The sequence below is a fragment of the Phalacrocorax aristotelis genome, chromosome Z (genome assembly GCF_949628215.1).
Source record: "Phalacrocorax aristotelis chromosome Z, bGulAri2.1, whole genome shotgun sequence".
Classification (NCBI taxonomy): Eukaryota; Metazoa; Chordata; class Aves; order Suliformes; family Phalacrocoracidae; genus Phalacrocorax; species Phalacrocorax aristotelis.
The window spans coordinates 58,362,679-58,387,217 of NC_134311.1; the positions used below are offsets into that span (position 1 = coordinate 58,362,679).

General features: G+C 38.3%; 2 protein-coding genes across 5 annotated transcripts in view; one reads left to right on the top strand and one right to left on the bottom strand.

Annotated features, from left to right (window-relative positions):
* CENPK (centromere protein K) overlaps positions 1–24,539 on the top strand; it is a 550,311-nt gene that overhangs the window by 150,530 nt on the left and 375,242 nt on the right. The window lies entirely within an intron of this gene.
* SREK1 (splicing regulatory glutamic acid and lysine rich protein 1) overlaps positions 16,570–24,539 on the bottom strand; it is a 38,906-nt gene continuing 30,936 nt past the window's right edge. For all 4 annotated transcript variants that reach the window (XM_075078857.1, XM_075078858.1, XM_075078859.1 and 1 more), the window contains 3 exons: positions 20,311–20,406; positions 19,922–20,057; positions 16,570–18,847 (listed from right to left, as the gene is read on the bottom strand). In XM_075078857.1, the coding sequence (XP_074934958.1) occupies positions 18,716–18,847; positions 19,922–20,057; positions 20,311–20,406 (364 nt within the window). In that variant the 3' untranslated portion in view covers positions 16,570–18,715. The remainder of the gene's footprint in view (positions 18,848–19,921; positions 20,058–20,310; positions 20,407–24,539) is intronic.

The window sequence follows — 24,539 nt, forward strand, 5'->3', positions numbered from 1 at the left end:
AGAAGTGATGAGCTCAGGGATATTATCAGAGAGTAATTTTGCCAAAGCCAGCAAATGCTGAACAAAGGAGGATCAGATGTACAAATGGACAGCTGTACAAAGTCAGAGTTTCAAAAATGATGCTGTTAGAGGACCGCAGTTTCAGTTTTGTTCAGTTAAAGAAATTGATCTGCCTCTGAGCACAAGGCAACTTCCAGTTCTCAGTGCTGGGATTCAGATGTCCGTCACTGACCACTGCAGTAAAAATAACTCCACCTAATCCTCCTGCTTCTTCTCCACCATGCATTTAGAATGAGGGAAATCTGCAGGTTCAATACTTGTTTGAAGTGAGATTCTCAAAAGCAAAAAAGGAATGTAGTATTTTTAGCATCTGGGGAATTTCTGCCTTAAAGAAAGTGCAAGGCCTGAAGATGTTTTGGTGTAATAATAAGCTTAGGTGTAGTTGAATTGCAGGGTAGAGTTCAGCAAGAAAGGAGTAAGATCTACCAGCCAAGATAACCTAGTAGGTTCAAAGAATATTTCACTGTTGCAAAGAAGTGCAGGTGAAATACGTTGAGCCTGCATGTTATACAAAGGACAAATAGGTTTTATGAACCAGAGTGCCACTTTGACATAAATACTTTAGAAGTAAAATATACCTATTTAAAATGCATTTAACTGTTCCTGCAGAGGCAAAGAAACTATAAAAAGAAATGAAGCCTCTATTAGCCAAGTCTGGTAGAGAAATACCATAATGTTGATAACATGGCAGAAACAGAAATAACAGGTATCAAATAAGGGTTTTGGGAAAAGCAGAAAAAGCTCTTTGTGAGGAGAAAGATATAAGATATATTGCGTAGAAGCAATCTGGTATTATGAATAGCTCTTGAAACGTGGAGAAATGTATTCCCCAAATGAGAACTGTAAAACAGGGGCAAAGGGTAAATCTTACTATATTCCATGTATTCTTTCTGTTAGTAGTTTGTTTCAAGACTGAACCCCATCAGGTTAGTTGAGCAATGTAGCAGCTCTTGACAGAAACACATACATAGTCCAGATAGGTGGCAAGAGAATTTATACTTTAAATCCAGGCAGAGCATTCTTTATTGCGATCTAAGGCAATGATACATCCCATGGTACAGAGCAGCAAGAGAAAATGGACACACTCTAAATTCAGTCAGCACACAGAGGACAGGAAAATGAACTATGGAGTCTAACATGGCCAGGCTGTTGCCCCATCAGTGTCCTGTTCTTCATGTTTAGACAAGATTCTTCAAAGACACTTCTTCTGCACCTATTAGTGCCTCTTTCAGACAGAATCTCACATAGAGCTGATTTTAGATTTGGTAGGTGTAGAGTTAGGGCTGCTGTTCTTAATAAATATGATAATGGAAGTACATATCACACAGGTGTTTATTCAAAACAAGGCAAAAGCTGTCTCTTCATCCCATTACAGGAGAAAAAGAGATATTTGATGTCAGATTGCTCAGAGTTCAAAGAACAGCATGGTCATTTCCAAGTCAGAACATAAATTGTAAGAAGAAAGAAAATAAAAAAGAATACACACTTATTTATTTCTTGCAAAAGAACCATAACTGTTTAAACAAATTTAGAGCAACTGGGGATGAGGCGGGTAAAAAAAAAAAAAAAAGCTAATATTTATACCAGAGAACACACCAGCCTGGCCACAATTTACAAAATATTATGACAAATGTGGGCAAACTCAGCAGAACAATCTAAGTCTAACCTAAGTTATCTAAGAAGGATGCTTGATGTTTCAAACTGTTCTCCATTTAATCATGGAAAATTTGCAAAAACTTGTAACCCAACTTAGACCACAACATGGCATTAAGTGTAATAACAAACTGCTTGCAGCAGCTGATAGCTAAAGCTTGTTTGGCTGCTCTTCAGTTCAAGCTGCTGCCTATTTATAGTAACATTTGTTAAACTTTTTGAAAGCTGTGGGTCTCAGAATAGCACATCATGAAACCTACATTTTATGACCACTAGATTTTGTTCCAAGCATACATAAAAGCAAGAAAAACTTTGCTTAAGTACTCTGGGAGAGGAGAAGATGATCCTCTGAATTAAGGAGGGAATAATTATATACAGAGAATATATATGAAGATATATTAGGGAAATAAATATTTTCATTCATGCATCTAAAACCAATGAAAATTAAATAAAATTGATCAATTAGCATATTATATAGGCAGGACCAGGCTGCTTATCTCCTAGCTTTATTTTTTTGTTAGTTATTTCAGTAAATAGTCAATTGCATTTTGCAAATGCATAATACTAAAATTATTCTTTCTCCTTGTTTTGTTTTGCAGAGTAAAACTGTTTCAAGGTCATTGCTTCAGGCCCTGTCAGACAACGATACCACCAGCCTGTATGTTGTCGAGCATGAGACAAAGGCTCCTTTGAAGCTAGACCTCCTTACAGATGGTGGAAAAGAGAGCAAGTGTGACATTTGCCAGTCAGAAGAACCTAGCAATAACACAGACATAAGCCTAAGGCATGAAGAAATCACTGAAAAAGCAGTTACAAATACAGAAGAAGGAGTAATTTCCATTACAGTACCACTCTTGAGTGACTACACCAGCATGGAGTTCAGCCAGAAAGCCCTCATGAGTCTGACAGTGAAGCTGCCTGCAAGAGCAGCTGCTGGTCCTCATCTGGAAATGGAACTAAGCAATAAGCCAGCACAAACTGGGCATAAGGTTTTGTTTGCTCCCCAAGACTATCTCAAACAAAGCCAGGTAGTATTTTTACCATCTGGACCAACTTTGATGGGACAAACCAATTCAAAATGAAGCATCTTCATAATTTCCCATACCATAAAATTAAGTTCCAAAACCTCTGGTGCTTGAATGGAGCCATTAGGACCATATAGGACAGTGAACTTGTGACAGTAGTTAGTCTCTTCCTTGGTGAAATAGATTGATTATATAATTAGATTGGCTATTTCACCACAGTAATTCTGTGGAAAGTCCTACTGTCTTCACACAGGCAAAACTTTCAAGGAATGGTACGAAAAAACTTCCAGTTCAGTACCTCTTGCTAGGGGCTTAGTCCCAGGGCACTCAGGAAGCCATTTCAAGGCTTCCACTCAAAGCACAATGTTGTTCTAGTCATCACAATAGTTCTCTAATTACTGTGACCAGTTTAAGACCTGATTTTCAGAACTGGTAAGTTCCTCAGTAAAAACTCCAGCAAAAGTGTCTACCACTCCAAAGAAGCTCTCCAGTTGGTCAAAACTGAACAAAAAAATAAAAATAAGAAGAGTGAAAAGCCCTGAATTGGTGAATGGAAAATATGCTTATCCATCTACATGAAGCACTATTTAAGTGCTCAGCTTCTTAGATCTTTACACCTTTATTCGCCTTAGATGAACAGAGCTCTGTAAACGAAGATGACAGTAAGTATTATTAGTACTGGAGTTTTTACTTGCATTAAATTAAGGCTATTTATTCTTACATTTATCTGCACAGACAGAGGAAACTATTCCTGTTCTGAGATGTAGTTCCAGAAATTATTTCACACTGCTTGCAATGACAGTATCTGTTGAACAGACTTCAAGAGCTGAATAGATAGTTCAGTTAGTCAACCCTCCAAAGCTTGCATAGAGGATGAGTCATTGGAACATTGGGGATAAAAGGCTCTTCCATAATATGCTCTCTATGTGACCCCGCAATGCCTCTCCATGGCACAAGGAGTCTGAACTGGTTTTCCAGCTTACAATAGCTTCTCACGCATGAACTCTGTAGGCATTAATGGTTTGCAGTCATTGTAGAAGACCCAATTTATTGTTGCTGTCTCTAGCTTATGGAACATTTCATTAAAATTATTTTGTGAGGAAAGAAATTGATCAGCTGTACCATAAGCACCAGAAGCTCCTTAGAAGGACATCTTTTAAAATTCTCTCATTAAAAGTGAAGGATGATTCATATTCACACAAATACTTCCATGCATACTAGGCAGTATGAGTTACAGAATAGCCATGTTTACAAAAAGCTAAATGGAAATGCATATCCCCCACTTGACTGATTTAATGAGGCCCCATAACAAAACCTGTTTTATTCACTTCCCTTATTTACATTCACTTTTTATTTATATCTCTCTATGTCTGCTAGGACTGGCAGGAACCAACCTGTATTTCACTGTGGGGTTTGCATTGTTTTTTTTTTATCACCTAACATGCATTGTTTTGCCACAAAGAGATGTGTCCATTTCCACTCAACCTTGCCACCTCTGTTCATTAAAGGAATGGGGAACAAGGGCACTCCTCAGGCCACCTCAAAGGTTTGAGCAGTTGTTCAAATCTCTTTCTTCCTTTTTTTAAGGTCAGGTAACTTTGCTTGATTTGACTTTAGGAGAACACAAATGATCCTGCTATTAGCTGAGCTGTTGCTACTTGCAATATCTAGTAAAGGGGCTGTAATGAAAAACTGTTACTGACAATAAAGTCCTCAAATGATACACAATCATTATCAAGTAGTCATGTGAACACAGCATAATCTGTCCATTTCCCAAATATAAGAAATATCCATACTCCTTACCTATAATATTTCTTTCATTTCTGGTCAGAGCGATTTATTTTCCTAGTGCAGTTGGTACCTTCAATAACTTATCCCTGTAAATATTGAATTCATTTTTTCTTACTCGGCACCTACCAAACCAGTACAAATTATTATGTTATGTATAAAATATAAAGTAAATAAGTAGAATCAAACCAATGGCTCATGAGCAGTTTCAGTATATGAAGCAGCCTTCACTCAAAAGGCTGTTTGGGCTTTTGACCCAGTGAGTATTGCCTCCATGATATTAGCCATTGCCTGACATATTGCTAAAGAAAATCCATTTATCAGCCAGGAAAATTTCCCTAGAAGTACATGTGGACCTATTTGCTGCAAATAGAAAGGATGGATGAATTCCACTTTCACTTAAAAATCTCACAGTATATGTAATTCTTAATTGATCTCATTAGAGCAATATCACACTCAATATTTGTATAATGGCTGTAAACTGTACATTTGGGAAAATGACAGATACATGAAAAATCCTGGTATAGACATCAGATATAAATGAAGAACTCATCCCATCATGATGCATTCTTTGAGAGCAAAGAAAGAACCTTTTACATGGAGAGAAATAGAACAGCTAAACAGGCTTGCTAAACAGTTTCATCCAGGTGAAAAGGAGGCTTTGGTGGAATAATGTACCTACTCAGGGCCACAGGACTAGGAGACACATAATGCTCAGCTCTTCAGATTAGGGGCAACTAGGTTTTTGTAGGTTTTTTTTTTTGTTAGTTCTTTCACGGGGATTTTTCGTTCAGTTGGAAGGGACCCACAGGGACCCTGTAGTCCACCTGCCTGACCTCTTCAGCCAGTTTTAAAAACTGTGTGCATATACAGATCTATAATTACTGCAGAAGTCTACCTCTACTAATAAATGTGTAAGATACTTAATTTCATGTGTTATAGTACTGTTGGAGTAGTTTCAGTAGTATTCTTAGCTTCAGTATTCTTAGTTTGATATTAAGAGTGAAATAGCAAATATGAAGGTTCAGGATCATAAAAGCCAAGGCATTTTTTAATATAATTTTTTCTTTTCTTTTCACAGTCAACATAGCTCTAGATGACCACTGTTAGCATTAGTGAGAATTTAGGCATTGTAAAAGCTTAGATATTTAACTATAGGCCTGGGGGCACATAAGCATAAGGATTGATAGCACGAGGTATTATACTGCTGGATTAGAGCATTTTAGCATTTTATATTTGCAGAGAAAGGAATGTAATATTCAGTCTCTAATATGGCCTCGAAAAACATGCATAAAGCAAAGTTATAGTACATACCTATTTTTTCAGGTATCCAGAGTAGATGTTTTTTCTTGCATACATTAGTGTAGTATGGATATGGAGTTTTGGGGTTGTTTTTTTGGTTTGGTGGGTTTTTTTTACACTTAAGGTCACACTACCGTGCAGTAGCTAGGCAGCACTGAAGATTATCACAGTGTTTCAGAGACAAGATATACAACTACTCAGCCTTGAACGGGAGTTTGCAGCAGAGACAATATTCCAGTTTTTTTTTTCACACTGTATTAACCACCAACTAGAATAATAATGACTGTAGGATATCTACCAATCCCCTAAAAACGTAAGCCTTTGGGGTACTTTGGCAACCTTAAAAGCCACCTTTATGGCACAATGGCATCTGCACTTGAGCAGAGACCTCCTGAAAGCAGAGAGCACAGGGGCATCCTGTCAATCTTAGTCAACCCCAGTTACTGCTACAAAAATTGTAAAATAATGGAGCACTTCATTAAAGCCCTCTACTTACAGAAGATACTTGTCTCAGAGCTCTTGACTCTGTGTCATAGGGTCTTGGTTGGCCTTTTTCTCTTCCTCTTGATGGCACTGTGTGTTTACTGCCTGAATGATGTTAACTGTGTCCTGGTATTTTGTTGATGGGATCTGTATGAACACGGGTAATAAAACTTGGGACAGTTTATATCAGTCACTTCTGAGCATTGTTTACAGAAGACTGCTGCTAAGAAAAATAACTCCATGCCAATGGGGAGGAATAATCTTATCCTTTAATGTATTTTATTTCTACAGCAGAAACACCAGTTTGACTAATAAAACTGAAAACAACTTGCCATGCTAGAAACGGTCATTGACATTGACCATCCTCAGAGACCCCTTCAGTGCTTCACAGAATCATAGAATCATTTAGGTTGGAAAAGACCTCTAGGATCATCAAGTCCAACCATCAACCTATCACTGCCAAGTCCACCACTAAACCATGTCCCTAAGCACCATGTCTACACATCTTTTAAATACCTCCAGGGATGGAGACTCTACCCCTTTCCTAGGCAGCCTGGTCCAATGTTTGACAACCCTTTCAGTAAAGAAGTTTTTCCTAATATCCAATCTAAACCTCCCCTGGTGCAACTTGAGGCCATTTCCTCTCGTCCTATCACTCGTTACTTGGAAGAAGAGACCAACCCCCACCTCACTACCACCTCCTTTCAGGTAGTTATAGAGAGCAATAAGGTCTCCCCTCAGACTCCTCTTCTCCAGGCTAAACAACTCCACCTCCCTCAGCCGCTCCTCATAGGACTTGCTCTCTAACTTCCTTGCACCAATCCTTCCCTGGGCCAGAGCAGAAACTTTACAGAAACAAACCAACCAAGGAAGTAATCTGGATATGTTGAAGCTGTAGACGCAGGCAGGACAAAAGAAAATGCTGAGGAATGACAGGCACAGCAACAGCCAGTACTCCAAGGAACTTGTGATCAAACAGTGAAACATGTTTGGGTCCTTACTGGAAACATTGGAGTCTAGGCAGGCTGCAGAGTAGTAGGCATGCTACTTTACCTGAAAAAATGTAGGCTGCAGCTGTTTTTATATAGATTACTAGTATGGAAATGGATAGCAGAATCATAAAGCTCCTATGGATATTCTCTGACCTTTCCCAAACAGTAACTGACTGTTGAACTTTGCTGGTAGCAGTTCAAGCCAACCTTGACCTTCCTTGTGAGTTGCAATTAAATAACCATTCTGGCATTCATCTCAAGTCTATGGTTACTGAGTATCACCAGAATTAGAATCCGTAAGTCTCAGTAATTCCCTTTTGCTATGAAACCTGTGGCTGTGTGTTCAGTATCTGGATGGCTTTGGTGGGTTACATCTATCTTGAAATGAACGTGGCCACTGTGACTTCTGTGTGTTATAGTCAAGTGCTACATACTCACTTCTGGAAAGGAGGGTCCCTGTGCTTCTGCAATTTTCAGTTATCAGAGCTGTGTCAAACCAGATGTAATTGCCAGTGCCCATGCAACATACATAGACGAGCTATTTATCCAGGCACAGACTGTACTGTAGCTTCTCAACACCACATGGGTCAGTACCTCATACCTAGAAAAGCAATAGCACACAGTGACATTGAAGTTCTAATTTGTTAGCTCTGGTTACGCTGGGTCATACAAATGTCCTTCCAAGGCTATAGAGCATCTGTGGGAAAGTTAAGATAAAATTTACCCAGAATACACTGACTCAATGAAAATTAACATTGCTAGTAAAGATCCCACTAGAAAAAAAATCCACTACTAACATAAGAGATTTTATGGATGCTGAGAAAAGCCCTGACTCCAAAAATAGTTAAAATGCAATCCAGTGGTACCTGATTCTATTCACCCTATTTCAATGTTCATTCAACCTTGGTCAGAAGACCCTCAGGATTTTGCAAAACATAAATAAGAAAAACAAAGCTATGCAAATTTCACCAAAATAGCAAAATTCACCATATATAGGCCATATCTCCACTGGAATGATTGAGGAGTCTGGAATTCCAAAAAGGGTTGTGTGTCTACTCATAAACCCATTATACAATTGCTTTGATGCAATTTACTGTAAGACTATTCCTTCAAGCATCAGGGTTTCTCTTCTCTGTTTCCATATTTATGTATTTGAAGTTGCAGGGTTGCAGTGAACTTTAAATCCTGTGTCCATCAAATATTTTATTGGCAAATAGTCAACTTACTTTGTTGTAATACTGTAAGTTACTTCAGTTTCTGCTCTCCAGATCTGATGAAAAGGTATGCTGATCCCAGCACATGGAGAAGCAACACTGTAGAACTAGTTACAAGCACAACAGAACACTACTTTTTCAGCTTTAAGCACAGTCGTGTTTTGTTTCTGTTTTGGGTTCTTTTAATACTCGTTGGTTATTGAAGAGCTTCAAGGAGCAAAAGGGAAGGTTTGGATACAGAGACCATGTTGACTGACAGAGCTCCAAGCACTAGGAACCAAAGAGAAGATAACACTGTTTATTTTTCCTTATATCTCTACACTTGCATAGTCTGTCATTCCAGCAGTCCCAGTATGGCTTGGACCTGGAACTAGCCGTGCTGCCCAGGAGGCCCAGTATTGCATACTGGCACCACAGTACTCTGCCTAATGCCATGTCAGCAGAATCCAACCTTACAGTTCCCATCTCTTTCCTGTGCTGGCAAAACTCCCATTGCAGTCATAGACTGAGTAGGGACTGGAGAGTTCAGATTGACCTAATTTTCTCTTGGTTTAGCTTTAAAAAAGCACCTTCCTGCTCCCAACCATTTTAAATTACCTTTCCCCCCAGCCCAAAAGCAAAAGTTCAAACAAATACATTTCATGAGCTAATTAGCTTCATGTAATGAAATGCAAATCTCCAACATACATCAGCCTCAGTCTCTTAGTGTTGGTCCAAGGCACCAGGTGACGAACTGGGCACGTCCTCAAAGTCAGAATGAAACTATTTCAGATACGACTAAAATGGCCCTGTAACGCATACACAGAGTATTCTCCTATTAATGTATAAATAGATGCATCAAATTCCAGTGCATTTTAGCAGATCACTACTGCATTAGGGTACTAAAAACAGTGGTGCTTTGCAGCAGGTTTGTAACAAAGCCTGTAGCACACTATATGTCTAAATATTTCAAATATCTGAAACATTCCTGGGTTAGCTCAAGAGGGGGTGCTCTAGCACTGAATTTTATACTGCAGGGCAGCATAGTGTAACTTCTTCAAGAAGATGCTCTTCCTACACCAGCTATCCTACTTGTACTTTTCGAAATTCCAGGAGAGATTCTGGCTTGAACATTTCTATTCTCCACTGTAATTCCCTCAACAAGCCTTAAGGGGCTTGAACATTTCTTGGACATTTCTCTCTCAGGACATACAATCAGCCTATGTTTGCAGCAATGAAGGGCAACATTTTCAAAACAAGGTATTGATACAGCAAATCCCAGACTACAATTTTCGAAGTCTTGGTAAGTGATACACATAACAAGATTTAAAAAGGAAGGTTTCTGTCTATTGATTCAAAGCATTGTGCTGGAAAGGGTATATTGTCAACAGTAGTGCAATGATCAAAAGCAAGAACACCATGAGCTTTCTGGAAAGCTGGTGTTAAAGGTCATCAAATCACAGTGGTAAAGCCAAGTTTGTGCATAAGCCTCAAATCAGCATCCTGCCTAAGTACCCATCTAACAGCAGGGCCTCACTGCAAACTACTTTCATTCCTCTGTCTCACACTGCAACCAACCCTCTTCTACACATGCAGTCCTCTTCAACCAGTAGGGCCATTAATTGTTCATGATTTGTACATCTGGTCTTCCACTCCAACTCGAAGTTACCTCGGTTTATATCTCATAGTACACTAGTTCACATGTTCATAACACAAAAGGGAATGGGGAGACTGAACCATACAGAGTTCTCACCACCAGTCCCCAAACCCAACACCCCTCCTTCACCCAAATGTTGTCACAGCTTCCAATTAGCTAAGCACCAAGCAGCAGCAACAATTCACATGGCATAAACTATCATATTATCACAGCCAGAGATGTTCCATCACTGATGTTAGGTGTTTTACATCTCACACGTTTGCCTGTGTCAGAAGATGAATCAAGTAGAACCAGACGGCTTGGACGGTTACTCACCCCTTTGTGCTCTTCTAAACTTGAGGGAGATGGGACAGGAATGATGCTTGACTGCTTCCCTAAAGCTCTTGAGAACTGTGATCTGGAAGGCTGATATAGCCTCTAAAATAGTAATTTTTGCCTTTATGCTCTGTATAGATCTCTATTCAACCCTCTCTATAAAGAGCAAAGATATCTTACAGGCAGAGGATGACACAGAGCCATGAAACATGATTACTTCAAAAGGGACATACTGCTCTTTCCAATTGCAGTTATGAGCTACTATTGGAATAGTTACATACCTGACAGAAGAAAAGAAAGTTCTTAAGAAGTAGGATTTCCACATTTTATTATTATCTACTGAATTACTACAGTCCTTACAACTATAAATTACCCCAGGTAAAAATGATCAAAGGGAATCTGATTTATTAGAATGAAGTAACTTACGCAGTACTTGGGTATCACCTTTCATCTAGCCATAAAAGCACAGTAAATGCCCATTTCTAATGCATTCAGTGCAGTGCAATGACCCAGGTCTGACACTTTCTTCCATCAAAGATTCTGAAGTATACTTCAAACTAATAAATTCAGCATTGCCATACTTTGATTGAACAAAGCGCTAGTATTGGTAAGTCCTGTTATAAGAGTGAAGAAGAGAGTATTTCAGTGACTTACTACCTGTCCCACATTTTCTGTGAAACAGCATTATAAAGCAGTCTTCAGCTCTCCCAGGCTCATACCATAAATGTACAGATGTACCCTTCCATTCTTTTTGGAGATAAATCAACAGAACAAACATACCACAGCTTGAAGGATCTTTAACGATCAAAGGATCTCCTTGCTGGTACAAATGAAACTTGGAGAGATCAAGTAACACCTTACAATTAACATCATACTCAGTTGACATCTTTTGTAGAGGCCGCCCCCGCCTTCTCTGCATCCCAATAAATTCTTTTAATAACCTATCTACCCAAAATCTCCTCTGGCTAGAGGAGAATTTAACCAGGCACAGCAAAACAAACCAAAGAGCACTACATGGTTGTTCCTGGTTGATATATACCATTTCATAATATCTATTTATTCTGTATTATGGTTCATTCAGAAATACTGGTTATTTTGCTTGAGACTGATCTGTAACATGGGTTAGTATGATTCACAGCACGGTTCAGACAAGTCTAGTTAGTCCTTACTAGATACCTAGTCTTGATGAGAACAGGCAGGACAACTGGGATGTGTAAGAGCTGAATACTTGTGAGGAAAATGCCAAGCTAGTAGAAAGACAAATATTTAACAGCTCAGGATTATTAAATGAGTCTTCGTAAAATAAGAACAGTATCCCCTTAAAATTGAACAAAGCAGAGGAGCGATCGTGGAAAATGTTACCTCACTACAGTAAGACACAAATCCAATGAAAGCAGATGATTATGTATTTGTTTAATGTTCTCATTTCATATGGACCAACACACTTGCTTTGAACTTCTAAATCCAGTAGTCTGAATCAACCCTTTAGAAGTTTTCTTCAGGCTCTGTATTTAAAAAGACATGTAAGATTTGTAGAGAAAAAGAAAAACAGCAGCACAGTCTTTCCCAGCTCTGACACTGAAGCAGCACACTTAACAAAAGACTAGTACTAACACTCGTGTCTGCTTGTTTTGAGAAAACAAACCATGTACACAAAAAAAAAGCTTGAGTTTAAAAGACTGTAGCTTTTTTAGTCAATTTTCAATCACCTCCTCAAAAAGATTTTTAGTAATTACTTCAGGAAATTAGGTAGCATATAATAGAAATAGATTGATATATTATTTTGAACCATTGCCAAGACATCTCAGTATATTTCTCAGACCTGTTTTTCCCTGCTTTCACATTCAGAGGAGCAGCATGGTGAAACGCAGTTATTCAGACCACAGACGTGTTAACTAAGTCACCTGATCAGTAGGAGTTAAACCAGCCACAAGCCTCATTACAGTTGTGATTGCCCTCAAAAATCACAAGAACCTACTAAGCAAGTTAAGGTCTGCTGAGAGGCACATCTTAATTTTTGCTCTTTATTTAGATTCCTACACATTATACAAACTAATAGAGAAGCTTAAGCACTGAAAAGAGTTAATATGAAAATATCCATGACAATAGGTATGTACTTTTTATGTCAGAAGCTCTGCATGAACTCCTGATCCTACTTTAAAAAAGAAAAGAAAAAAGAAAAAATACCTTTGACATACGCTTCTATATAGCCACATTTATTAACTTACTGTTTAAACGTGACAAGCTCTCCCTGGTGGAACTATGGTAGTTTTCTCTGGAGAAGAAAATTGCCTGCTCAGCCAGGGGATTCAGAAGCCTTTTCTGCAACTAAACAGTGATGATAATCCATTTAATGACTTAAGCCCTCACCACCTTTCCTGTACTATTCTTGTCAGTATCAGTCCAACAGACTTGACTCTCAGGGAGGAAGGCGGGGGCAAAGGGAGAGAGAATTGCTTCACAGGTATTTACTCTATCTCATCCAAATTTAGTGGAAGTGAGTTTATGACACCATTAAAACTTTGTGACATTGTTTATTTACAAAAATATCAACAACATAACAGCATTTGACATTTCTTGTACCATTTCATAGTTGCTTCATTAATGCAAAAATATACTCTACCAACATGGAACAAGTTTGGTTAGATGTTTATTAAACTTAGAAGACCTACTTTTATTAACAGAAATATCAAACTTAAAAGAGAAGGTAAATAATATTTTTCCTGCTGTGGTACTGATGTTCCCCAGGTATATCTAAACCCAGACTGTGATAGGTGCTGTGTGTAAGAAATTGCCGTGTGTAAGAAATGCCCCTGTATCAGTGGGAAAGATACCAGAAAGGATCTACTGATAGACTGCACGAACCGTGCATGTCAAATTACTCTCCTGATGTTTCCAGAGCAGACCACTCATTCCTTTGATTAAATTATGAAAATTACTTATTTATGAAGTAGCAATTTCTAAGTGGCCCATGATTTGCTCATCAGTGCAGCAGTTCTTCGCACTAAGGAAGGTTTTATTGAGAAGAGCAACAGCTTCTTCTAAGAAAGCTACTTAACTGGCACCCTCATTAATGACATCAGGGACTGAGCGAAAGGAAGATGAAATTATTCTTTTATCACTGCTGATAAGTCTTTCAGGTCAAAAAAAGACACATGTAAGCTTTTCAATGAGAGAAGAATAATTTCATTAACAAGATCAGTACACAACATACTTTGTACACCAAAAATCTCCAGTCTTGTGTCAAATTTGGCACTAAATTAACAGAAAAAATGTAACAAATTAAAGCTGAATTTTTCCAGTAAAAAATACATACACAGCAAAAAACTCATTGTGACAACTCAAGTTCATAGATAGCTTCTCTTCCGCGGTACTTCACGTAAGCAATACGGAGTCAAAGTGTTAGACCTCTGTCTCCTCAAACCAGGGAGGTCTGTAGCTGCTCCACATATCATCAGCCAAGTTTATTAAGCTGTTTTATATTGAAGAGAACACAGAAGAAACCTACAAACTAATGTGCTAAGATCCAGCAATAGGACTTAACTACAAATGAAGTATTCTTGGATTTGAAATAAAAATAAGCACTGCATGCAAAAGCATTTTTTAAAGTTTAAAATTAGACACAACTGAAAGTGTATTTCTCTTATCAACACACACCAAAAAAATCCCTTTTGTACAGTGCTTTTAGTTTTCAATATTACTTTAATTACACTTTCCAACATATAAAAATAAACCTAAGGTACAGGCTGAAAACTTTTCTCCCGTTTACATATTAGCACACAAAATTAAGTTTTAGATTCTTTTTAGGTAATAACACTTAACAGTATCTACAAATTTCAACTGTCCACGCTCCAATCTCTGGTGACAAAACTACATCCCTCTGAACTAAGTGCCTACAGATTTACATTATTTTAGCCATTTGCAGATCTCAGCATTTGTGTCACCAAGTCCAATTCTCACTTTTAAAATTATCGTAACACCAAAGGCAATAATTGACTGCTATAAAACTGAAAGTACCACCAAGTGGCAGGTGGGATGTATAATATGCCCCAGTTTGCAAGTCACTGTTCAGAATGCCTATCTTTAAGATTATTTGTTTTACCATTATAATGTGATTTTTCACACTAACATTTACAAAATTCAGGATTGCTTCTGTCTCGTTTTTTTCCCCTCAAGTGAATGGCTAGCAAAACTAAAATACATGAACTCTAGCCTTATTTCATTATAAACAAGAACACAGCGATGCAGAGATGCTTCAGACCTAGAAAATACACACATCACTATGGCATTGCTGATTGCAACGGTCATATATGTGAATGAGAAAATAAGACAATAATAAGGACAGGTATGAAGTATACGAGAATGTGTATCCTCCAAAGCAGCCTTTACTTGTTACCTCTTCCTTAGACCAAAATAAAATCACAGAAATCCCTAAATCTAACTACTATTACAAAGTACCAGTACAAGGCAAGAGCAACACAGAGAAGCTACCTTGTAACAACCAGATTTGCAGAGTTTCAATGTAATTTCATGTATTGCCTTAGATGTAACTGGGCCACGCAACACTAGCAAACAATGCAAAGCCTGCTACAGGCTACAGAATATACCTTCTTTGCAGCAGAATAAACACACTCCAGTGACCACGGCTCATTTCAGAATCTACGCTGTGCCTAGGTTGCTGCTGTTAGCCAGCTAATGTAAAGACAGCTCAGATGTATCTGAGCTTGCCACAAAAAAAATCAGCAGGTGACTGATGGGTAGGCAGAACCCACATCTCACCAATTTCTCAGGTATTCTTCAGATGTTTCTAATTTCCAACTGAAGTGCTTTTTCCCCCCTCTTCTAATTCTGAAATATGAAAAATAATTTTCTTTACGTACCACACCACTATCAGTGTTTTCAAACGAGCTTTCATCCCGCACACCCGTGAAAACCTATTGACTTCAATGAATGTACCTAAGTCACAGCCACCCCTATTTTGAGCTTGGAATCCTGTATCATCCACCTGCAATTGTCTTCTGCTACCTCCTTCTTTCAAAATCCAAAGAAAAATCCTATCTGTATCCAGAAACACTGTTGCCAAATAACCATGGTCACTAATGGAAGCTTGCGTGTATGTGCTTTATATGGTCTTAGCAAAATGGCACCATACCATCGCTTTTCCGAGCAATTATGAGTAACAACATTTTCAAATAAAAGCTGGCTCAAATGAAATTACATTTAGAACAATACAGCTATCATGAACTACACTGTTCTCAAAATCGCCACTCAATTTAATCTCATTTATAAAGTGCAAAACCAAACAATCTGACACGGCAGCTCAGCACGCAAACTCATTAATGACGAAGGCAATGCACTTCCAGTGGAAGATGGACACATTTAATGGATGATGCACATAGTCCTGCTGGAGCAAGCAGGAAGTTCATTACTGGGCCACACTACTGGTTTAAAAATGGACTACCCTTTGCAGGGACAGGCATTTTGCAGAATAACAGTTCTCTAGTAGTGGCTTTTTAGGAAGAAGGGAACTGTAAAACACCTAATACAAATAGACAGAACTTAACTACCTCACAGATCTGCACTGTATTTACAAAGCAAAACCAGAAAATACAGCATTTGTAAGAAAATATGACTTGAGGTGGGGAGGAAATGCATGTGTTTGGTGGTAGTTGTTCTGGGGGGAGTTTTGCCTTTTTTTAAAAAAATATTGTTGTAAGGGAGCCATTAACTCACATACGATATAACAACATGCTGCATATGGACCTGTACACATGTGGTAAGTTAGCTAGTAAGGCTGCCATCCTTAACTATTTATTTCCAAAGGCCTGTTTCTTAGCTAGCTGTACATAGACTGTACATACTCTGTAACTGATATATAATAGAGCTATGCAACTTCAGGATAACAAAACTCAAGAAATCAAACTAGTATCAGCTGAAATAGGATACACTGCAAGAATTGTAATTCCTCCCAAAGGAGAAACTTATCGTTTCAAAGGTATTATAAATAATACTCGTGTATTTTCACTGGTATCCCCATTTCAAATCAAAGAAGCTGCATGAGTATGACCAGATCAACTAAAAATACTCCTTTAGTAAGTATGTACTTCCCTCTAAAATAGTTTTATTAGTGAAATGGTACCAAAGATAACAAGTATACAAACAATCTCTTTGCTCTATGGTACTTAGACATCATAAATAAGACAGCTGTTGTTGCAAAACACAATCCTTCACAGTCGTCCTCTAAGCATACAGATTTGTCATTCATTTATCAGAATAAGCTGTTCACCAGCCAACAGCATGTGGCTTAAACATCACAAAAATGACTGTCTATACTTTACACGGTAAAGCATTTTCTATAGTCTTAAATGTACAGAGCGGCAAGAACATGAAATCCTATTGAAAATGAAGACTGATTAAGCAGCTTCACAATCAAACTGGGTGTCATTACCTCAGGAATTGGGCAAAATTTTCATTCCCTGTAATATGCTTTTTTTTTTTTTAATAATTAACTATGCAAAGGAAAAGAAAAACAAACTGAAAGCAAATAGCTAATATGATATGAAGGGGGTTTTTTTTAACTGAAAGAAGTAACTCTTCCCATGAGGTAAGGCAAGTAAGTAATTTGATTGTATTAAGTCATATTAAAAATAATATACTTGATTTTAGGTATAAGTATTAAAGGTATGACTCTTAACAAATCTCACATAACCAACTAAATAAATTAGCTCAGAGAACACAAACCATGTTTTACCTTGACAAAAATATTTGCTTTGTCATTCTCTCCTTACATGCTTTCTCCCCCAGAAAATGAAAGAAGAATCTCTACCATGTAACTCCTGTGTAAATTAGAACCTTTTTCTCCAAATTTTTATCCCCCATTCTTTGCATACAATTCCTTTTATATCACCCAACAGGTATCAGAGAAGATGATGGAGAGGTAACAATTAAGGCCATCCACACATAGATTAAACATCTAAAGGGCTGTCTTGGATGCAGGTGATCAGAAAATGCTTTGTATTCAGCTACTACTTTTGTACAGTGGTGGTCCCTAAATTGCATCTTTGCTTTCATCTATAAATCTCTTCTAAAAATAAAATAAAAGTGAAACACAGCTTTAGTATTTTAACAAGTGAATCAAACAACCGTCCTGACAAATCACTTCCATTCTTGTCTACAGTATGGTGGTGGCAGAATAGCAGTAGAGATCATGTAAGATTTAGCTGAAAATGAGTAATAGCACATATACATTTCTAGAAAATACCACATTTTAAGAAGGCACTAAAGCTTCTGCTTGTGCTCCCATGTATTTTAAACAAGTAAGAAAAATTTATTTTCATAATGGCACCTGTACTACTTGTAGCTGAACAGACACACTGCAGTACGGCATAAAACAAAGCTATAAGTTCTGATAATATCATACAGACGTGCTCACTTCTGGAAGGACAAAAGAAAACAACTAAACAAAACAACCGCAAAATAACCCACTAAACTAACCTATGATTTATAACATGGTAATGTTCTTTTTAGGAACAGAAAAGTAGCATGCATTGTTCCAATACTTTTAAAAAAATATTAATTTTAGGGCTATTAGTGAGAGATTCTTTTAAATAACAAACCTCAAGAATCTCAAGCAGTGAGCAAATGAAAAACATACTAGTCAGTGGGTATTTAACATAAGAATTGTAAAACTGTTTATGCTTAAAAATCCTTTCCCTAGAGTTATCATTTACAACAAAAGAAAGTGTGTATATTTATGCACCATTTTCAAGCACATCAAACAGTACACATTGAAGTTTTTGTGGATTTTTTACCCACAAGGTAAAACAACACAAAATTCATCAACAAGCAGTATTTTAAACAATCTTGAATGCTTATTTTCAGCTTTTTTGGGGTAGTACAGGTTTACGTCTTTCAGTTTCTACTTATTTGTAACAGCTTATGGCAAATCGTAACATAAATCATTTTACAAATAAGTACAGCCATCATGGAAATGCATGGATTTTCAGAGATGAACAGTTCTGATGGCGTCAGCCTTTTCATGATATTACTGGTCCGTGCTCTCTTGCTTTACAGCAAGAACACAACAAAAGCTATCACAAGAATTGGAAGAGCTACTAGTACTATCAACACGTTCAGGTTGATTGCTTTGACATTTTCTTCCTCATTCTAGGAAACAAAAAGCTTTGGATTTCATTCCTTAGTTGAATCAGAGGTCCTTTCTTTGCTTTAAACATCTTCCATTTTAATTCACAGGTTTTCTTCATTTGGTTGACAGTTCCCATTCTGTTGCAGTTTGACTTCATCTGTCCTTTGTGTATCTCTGTTGTCTACTTCCTTGTCAGTTTCTGAATTCTGATCCTCTTTAGTGTGATCTTTGTCCTACCAAAGATAAAATTACTTTACAAAAAAATCATATTCTTAGATTTATAGGATATGACTTCCAACCAACTCTTGGTACTTCTACTATCTCAATTTTACATGCCTATTGTCTTTGCAATTTTTAGAATAAGAGGTTTTTTTAAAAAAATCTTTTAAATTGACTGAAGTTAGGCATTCATAACAACCCATCATCCAAGAAATCATTGTCATAGTTATCTGTCTTTGTCACCAATAACCAGAAAAAACAGAACAAGCAGTACCATGGAACCTATGAGAAACAGCTCCAGGAATTAAGATTTCATCATATTTTCTAAATAAGATAGGATTACATTTCTTCTTTCATAATTTTTGTCAGGTATCTGATGCATTTTGAGAGAGTTCTTGGGTAAGATAATTACTGAAGCGTGTAAATAGAGTCACCTAAACCAGCTGTTTTATGACAGTTGAGTAATTTTGAGTACAACAAACTACTCTTTAAAGGCATGCTGCTTTTCAAAGTCTAAGGTTAAACAATATGAAAATGTTCCTTTTCTTAATCACACCACCTTTTATTTTTCAGGGGAAAATCCCATACCACTCTTCCCCAACTCCTCAACTTTACTCCTGCAGAGTCCAATACGCAGACAAGAACCAAAGTAAGCAAGGACAGGCTGAACTGCAGAGTGAAAGTTTATTTTAAAAGTAATCTTTTCAACTTGACAGCTAAGCTGTCCCTGAATGCTGCTCCTTAGTTAAACAGACTGCTTCCTCCCTGCTCATACAGGCAGGCAGCCAAGTCCTAACACATAGTACAGAACAGGAGAGAGAAACTAAAACAAAGTGTTTGTGTAACCTATTCACACAAGCTCCTATAGATCCAGTAAAGTTCAAACATGGAGACTTATCAAACTGGCCCACTAACACCAACTGTACGTCTCCAACCTGCAAAACCTAAACCCAAATGGTAATAATTTGGTAAGGAAAACAGGAGAAAAAGAAGGGAGAAGGAAAAGAAAGAAAAAGAAGGGAAGGAATATCAATAACGGCTCCACTAGCACCACTTCACTGTGTATATCACTTGGTCACAGAGCTTACCTTCCAAGTAGTGGTGCTTTTGTCAGATTTCTCCTTTCCCTCTTTTTCTTTACTACTTTTTTTCTTGGAGGTGGAGTGTTCTCTTTCTCTTCTTTCATTATTTGTATCTCTCTCTCTTTTTTTTTCTTTCTTGTTTCTGTTTAAGAAAATGTTTACTCAAATCAGAATTTGATCCAACAGCAATAACCTTCAAACCATTTAACTGCAAACTAAACTCTCATCTGTGGGTTTTAAAAACAAAAAACAAACCCAAAACATAACAAAAACCCCTTCATAAAGACAAGGGGACTTTTTGACCAACAAGAGTTAAGGAATGCATGTGTTCAGTATGCATGATATCTGTAAAGAGAAAACCTGATCATTAACTTCTATGTTTATATCAAACTGACCTTCTTGGAGAAGGAGATCGTGAAGACTTTCTTTTCATTGCTTTTGATGTTTTAGGAGACTTGGAGGGACTTCTACTCTTCCTTTTACGCCTTTCCCTACAAGACCAAGAAGTTCAAGATCATGAAAGAATAAAAATAATAAACTCAGGAACTGGATAAAAACAGAAAGCTCTTAACATGATCTGACACAACTAAGTAAATATCCCTGAATTTAACATTATAGATCACCAACAATATATAAACTATGCAAAGCAAAAAAACCTTTCATATATTTCAGTTTGGTGGGAAAGAGGAGGCTGAAAGTGGGGAAAAAAAAGGTTGTGCCCTTTCAGATTTTAGTTTTTTGTTTATCCTCACGTGCTTGTACTTGTACCTTATAACAATGGAAACACACTGAATTCACTTAACCTGTATTAAAGCAAGCGCTTCTTCAGTTGGGAAAGAATCCAATGGAATGAAGAGCCACATTAAGACAAAAGGCATAACCTGAGCAATGTGAACTTCAAAACTTAACATTGCAACCTGAAGATCACTGTAATTTCAGTTCAGCCTGACTGAAGTTTAATTCCTAAATACCTGAGCTGGAATTCCTATTGGTTTAGAAGCAAATAGTGCAAAAAGAAGCTCAACCTGTTGTCAAAATCAAAATAAATGAATTAACATCTGTTCTTTTCCTAGCAGTCCTTGCTCAGGAAACAGAATGTTATCATTGTGTAACACACTGAAGAGGCTTGTAGCATTTTACAAAACAGCTGTTTCACATAGATACATGGAATTTGCTGAAGTAGCTATTACGGAGTCTCATCTTTAATAGAACAAAATATTAAGTAACTGGTAAACATACTGAGGCACATGTTAAAATAAAGCAAAAACTGAGTGAGTAAAGCTTCATTCAACACAAATGCAGAATGTAACTGTCAAAGTAAGGTGATTTTTTCCTATCACCTCTTCACAAAGCAGGAAAAGCAGACAGGAAGAACCATCCAAGAAAAACAGGGAAGTTAGAAACTAGTTGAGAGAGCACTTCAAGATATCACAGAATCACAGAATGGCAGGGGTTGGAAGGGACCTCTGGAGATCATCTTGTCCAACCCCCCTGCTTGAGCAGGGACACCCAGAGCAGGGGGCACAGGAACACGTCCAGGCAGGTTTTGAATGTCTCCAGGGAAGGAGACTCCACAACCTCCCCAGGCAGCCTGTGCCACTGCTCTGTCACCCTCACAGGAGAGAAGCTTTTTCCTCATATACAGGTGGAAATTCCTGTGTTCCAATTTGTCCCATTGCCCCTTGTCCTGTCATTGGGCATCACTGAAGAGTCAGGCACCACTGAGGAGTCTGGCCCCATCCTCTCAACACCCACCTTTTAGATATTTATAAGCATTGATACGATCCCCGCTCAGTCTTCTCCAGGCTGAAAAACCCAAGTCCCTCAGCCTTTCCTCATAAGAGAGATTCTCCAGAAAAAGCTACACTTACGACATACCAGCTTTTGCAGTTCACACCATTAGGTGTGAATGTTTATATCTTCAATATTTAGAAAGGCCAAGAAATCAACAGTTATTAGATAAATTACAAAAAGATATAAGATATGCATATTATCACTATCTGGATTGATACTCTGACAATACCATCTACCATGGCATCCTGAGGCTGCACAGCACAAAAATTCTTAACTATCTTGTTCAGCAAACCCTTAAGTTTGACTTGATCTTTGGTAAACAGAAATGTAAAGTGGTCTCAAAATCATGGAGAAAATAACAACAATCACTTATCAGCATGTTAACATGCATCTCATTTTGAACATCTTCACATTTATCATTACCTTTTTTTCAAATGAGGATACTGGAAACTGATATATTACTCAGAGTGCTCCCACTTGGGTTACACGGAGTATATCCCCACTTTATTTCACTTTCCAGTGGACGTATCTGTGAGTAACCAACTGCCTTAGTAACTGTGTTCAAACCAGAAACTTTATTCATTAAATCTAATTTTCAGTTTCTGCTTTTCCTATTTCAAGTTGAGGAGCTACAACTGTCTCTGACACAGTATTTGTTCCCACCTCTATTTGTCTATACAAAGACTCTTTTTTAGTGCTCTTAAGCAACACAGATACAGCAAAACTGAAGAAAAAACAAGTATGAACACTTTGCTAGTGATCCTATGTTTCTCAGTCATACACAGAACTAGTATTCCATACCTATCTCTTCTGCTAGCCTGTAGATGTCTGTTGGAAAAGAAGCCAGATCCTCCTTTTCCTCTGGTCTCTTGCTTCAGCTAGGAATCACGAATAGCCATCTGATTTCTAACACTTGCATGCTATCTGTCAATAAAGAAAGCTTGCTGCCACCCAGTTCTTAGAAGGTCCTATACGTTCTCTTCCACCTTCACCTCTTCTCCAAAAAGATTACTATTTCTCCAATGTTTTACACTCAGGTGAAGGATCATCAGTCACAACTCAGTCCTGCACGGTAAATCAGGAATCTGAAATGCCAGTTTGCTGGATAATCTCATCCAGAAAGGTTTGTAGCCATTTCAACTAGGCAATGTCAACCACCAAATTAAACAAACAGACATCCCTAAATGCAAGCTAACTGGGACTCTGTAGCCCAACCTATTCACAATTACTTTTCAGAGAATAACAGAATTACTGAGGTTAGAAGAGCCCTCTGGAGACCACCTTGTCCAACCTCTCCCTCCCCCACCTTAGAAAAGGGTCAACTAGAGCAGGTGACTTAGGGGCACATACAGTAAGATTTTTCATATCTCCACAGATGGAGACTCCACTATCTCTCAGGGTAATTGGTTGCAGTCTGCCCAGAAAAAAACACAGTTTAAACATTAGAAAAAAACCCTTTATTTCCCATATGTGAATAAGTGTCTACTGCCTCTTAGCCTATCACTGGCCCCCACTGAGAAGTCTGGCTCTGTTTTCTTCATACTCTCCCATCAGGTATTCATACACATTGGTAAGACACCCCTTCCACCCTTACACAACAGGTACGGGGCTCTGGAACTTGACTGTCAGGCAAATAAGGATGTAGGTGAAGGTCCATCGTGGGGGTTGCCTAAGGAGAGTCGGTCAGCCCCACACATTATGACTGCCTCTGCTGAGAAGAAAAGGAGGGTAATTGTTGTAGGCGATTCCCTTCTGAGGGGGACAGAGGGCCCAACATGCCAACCAGACCCATCCCACAGGGACGTCTGCTGCCTCCATGGGGCTCAGGTCAGAGATGTTACTTGGAAACTCCCTGGTCTGGTACTGCTCTCTGATTACTACCTGCTATTTGTTGTGCAGATGGGAAGTGATGAGGCTGTGAAGAGAAGCCCAAGAGTGATCAGAAGGGACTTCAGGGCACTGGGGCAACTGGTCAAAGGATCGGGAGCCAGCTTAAAGAGGCCAAAGTATTTTGCCCATAAACATCCAAAACAAGACAGACATTTCATATAACACAAATACAATGTTCAGAAACCATTATACCCTATTCTGCCTTGTTTGAACCATGAAATCCTGAATTTTGAGGACTGTGGGAATTTTGCTTTTTCCCAGTAGAATGGTTATAATACATAGAACTTTCTCCAATTCATCCAGCATTTTATTCTCTAAAGGTGAAACAGAAGAGTAATCACCTCAAGTGTATCTATACAAATGCACGCAGTCTAGGTAACAAACAGGAGAAACTGGAGCTCGGTGCCCACTCAGAAGGGTATGACATCATAGGAGTAACTGAAACATGGTGGGACAACTCAAATGACTGGGGGATTGCAATGGACGGTTACAGGCTCTTTCGTAGGGACAGGCAGGGTAGAAGAGGTGGAGGAGTTGCGCTCTACATTAAGAAACACCTTGAATGTATCAAAGTCAACTATGGTGATTGTGACTGCTCTATTGAATGCCTCTGGGTTAAAGTCAAAGGGGTCGTCTCCAAGCAGGACCTCACAGTGGGCACCTGCTTTCGACCTCCTAACCACGATGACAAAGCTGATGAAGTGATATTTGGGGCACTAAAGCAAGCTTCTGGCCAACAGAACCTGGTCCTGATGAGTGATTTCAACTACCCAGATATCTGCTGGAAGAACAATACGGCAGCTTGCATGTCATCCACCAAGTTCCTGGAATGTATCGAGGACTGTTTCCTGATACAAAAGTTAGATGTGCCAACCAGGAATGAGGCACTGCTGGACTTGCTATTCACAAACCGAGAAAACCTGCTTTGTAATATCTTGGT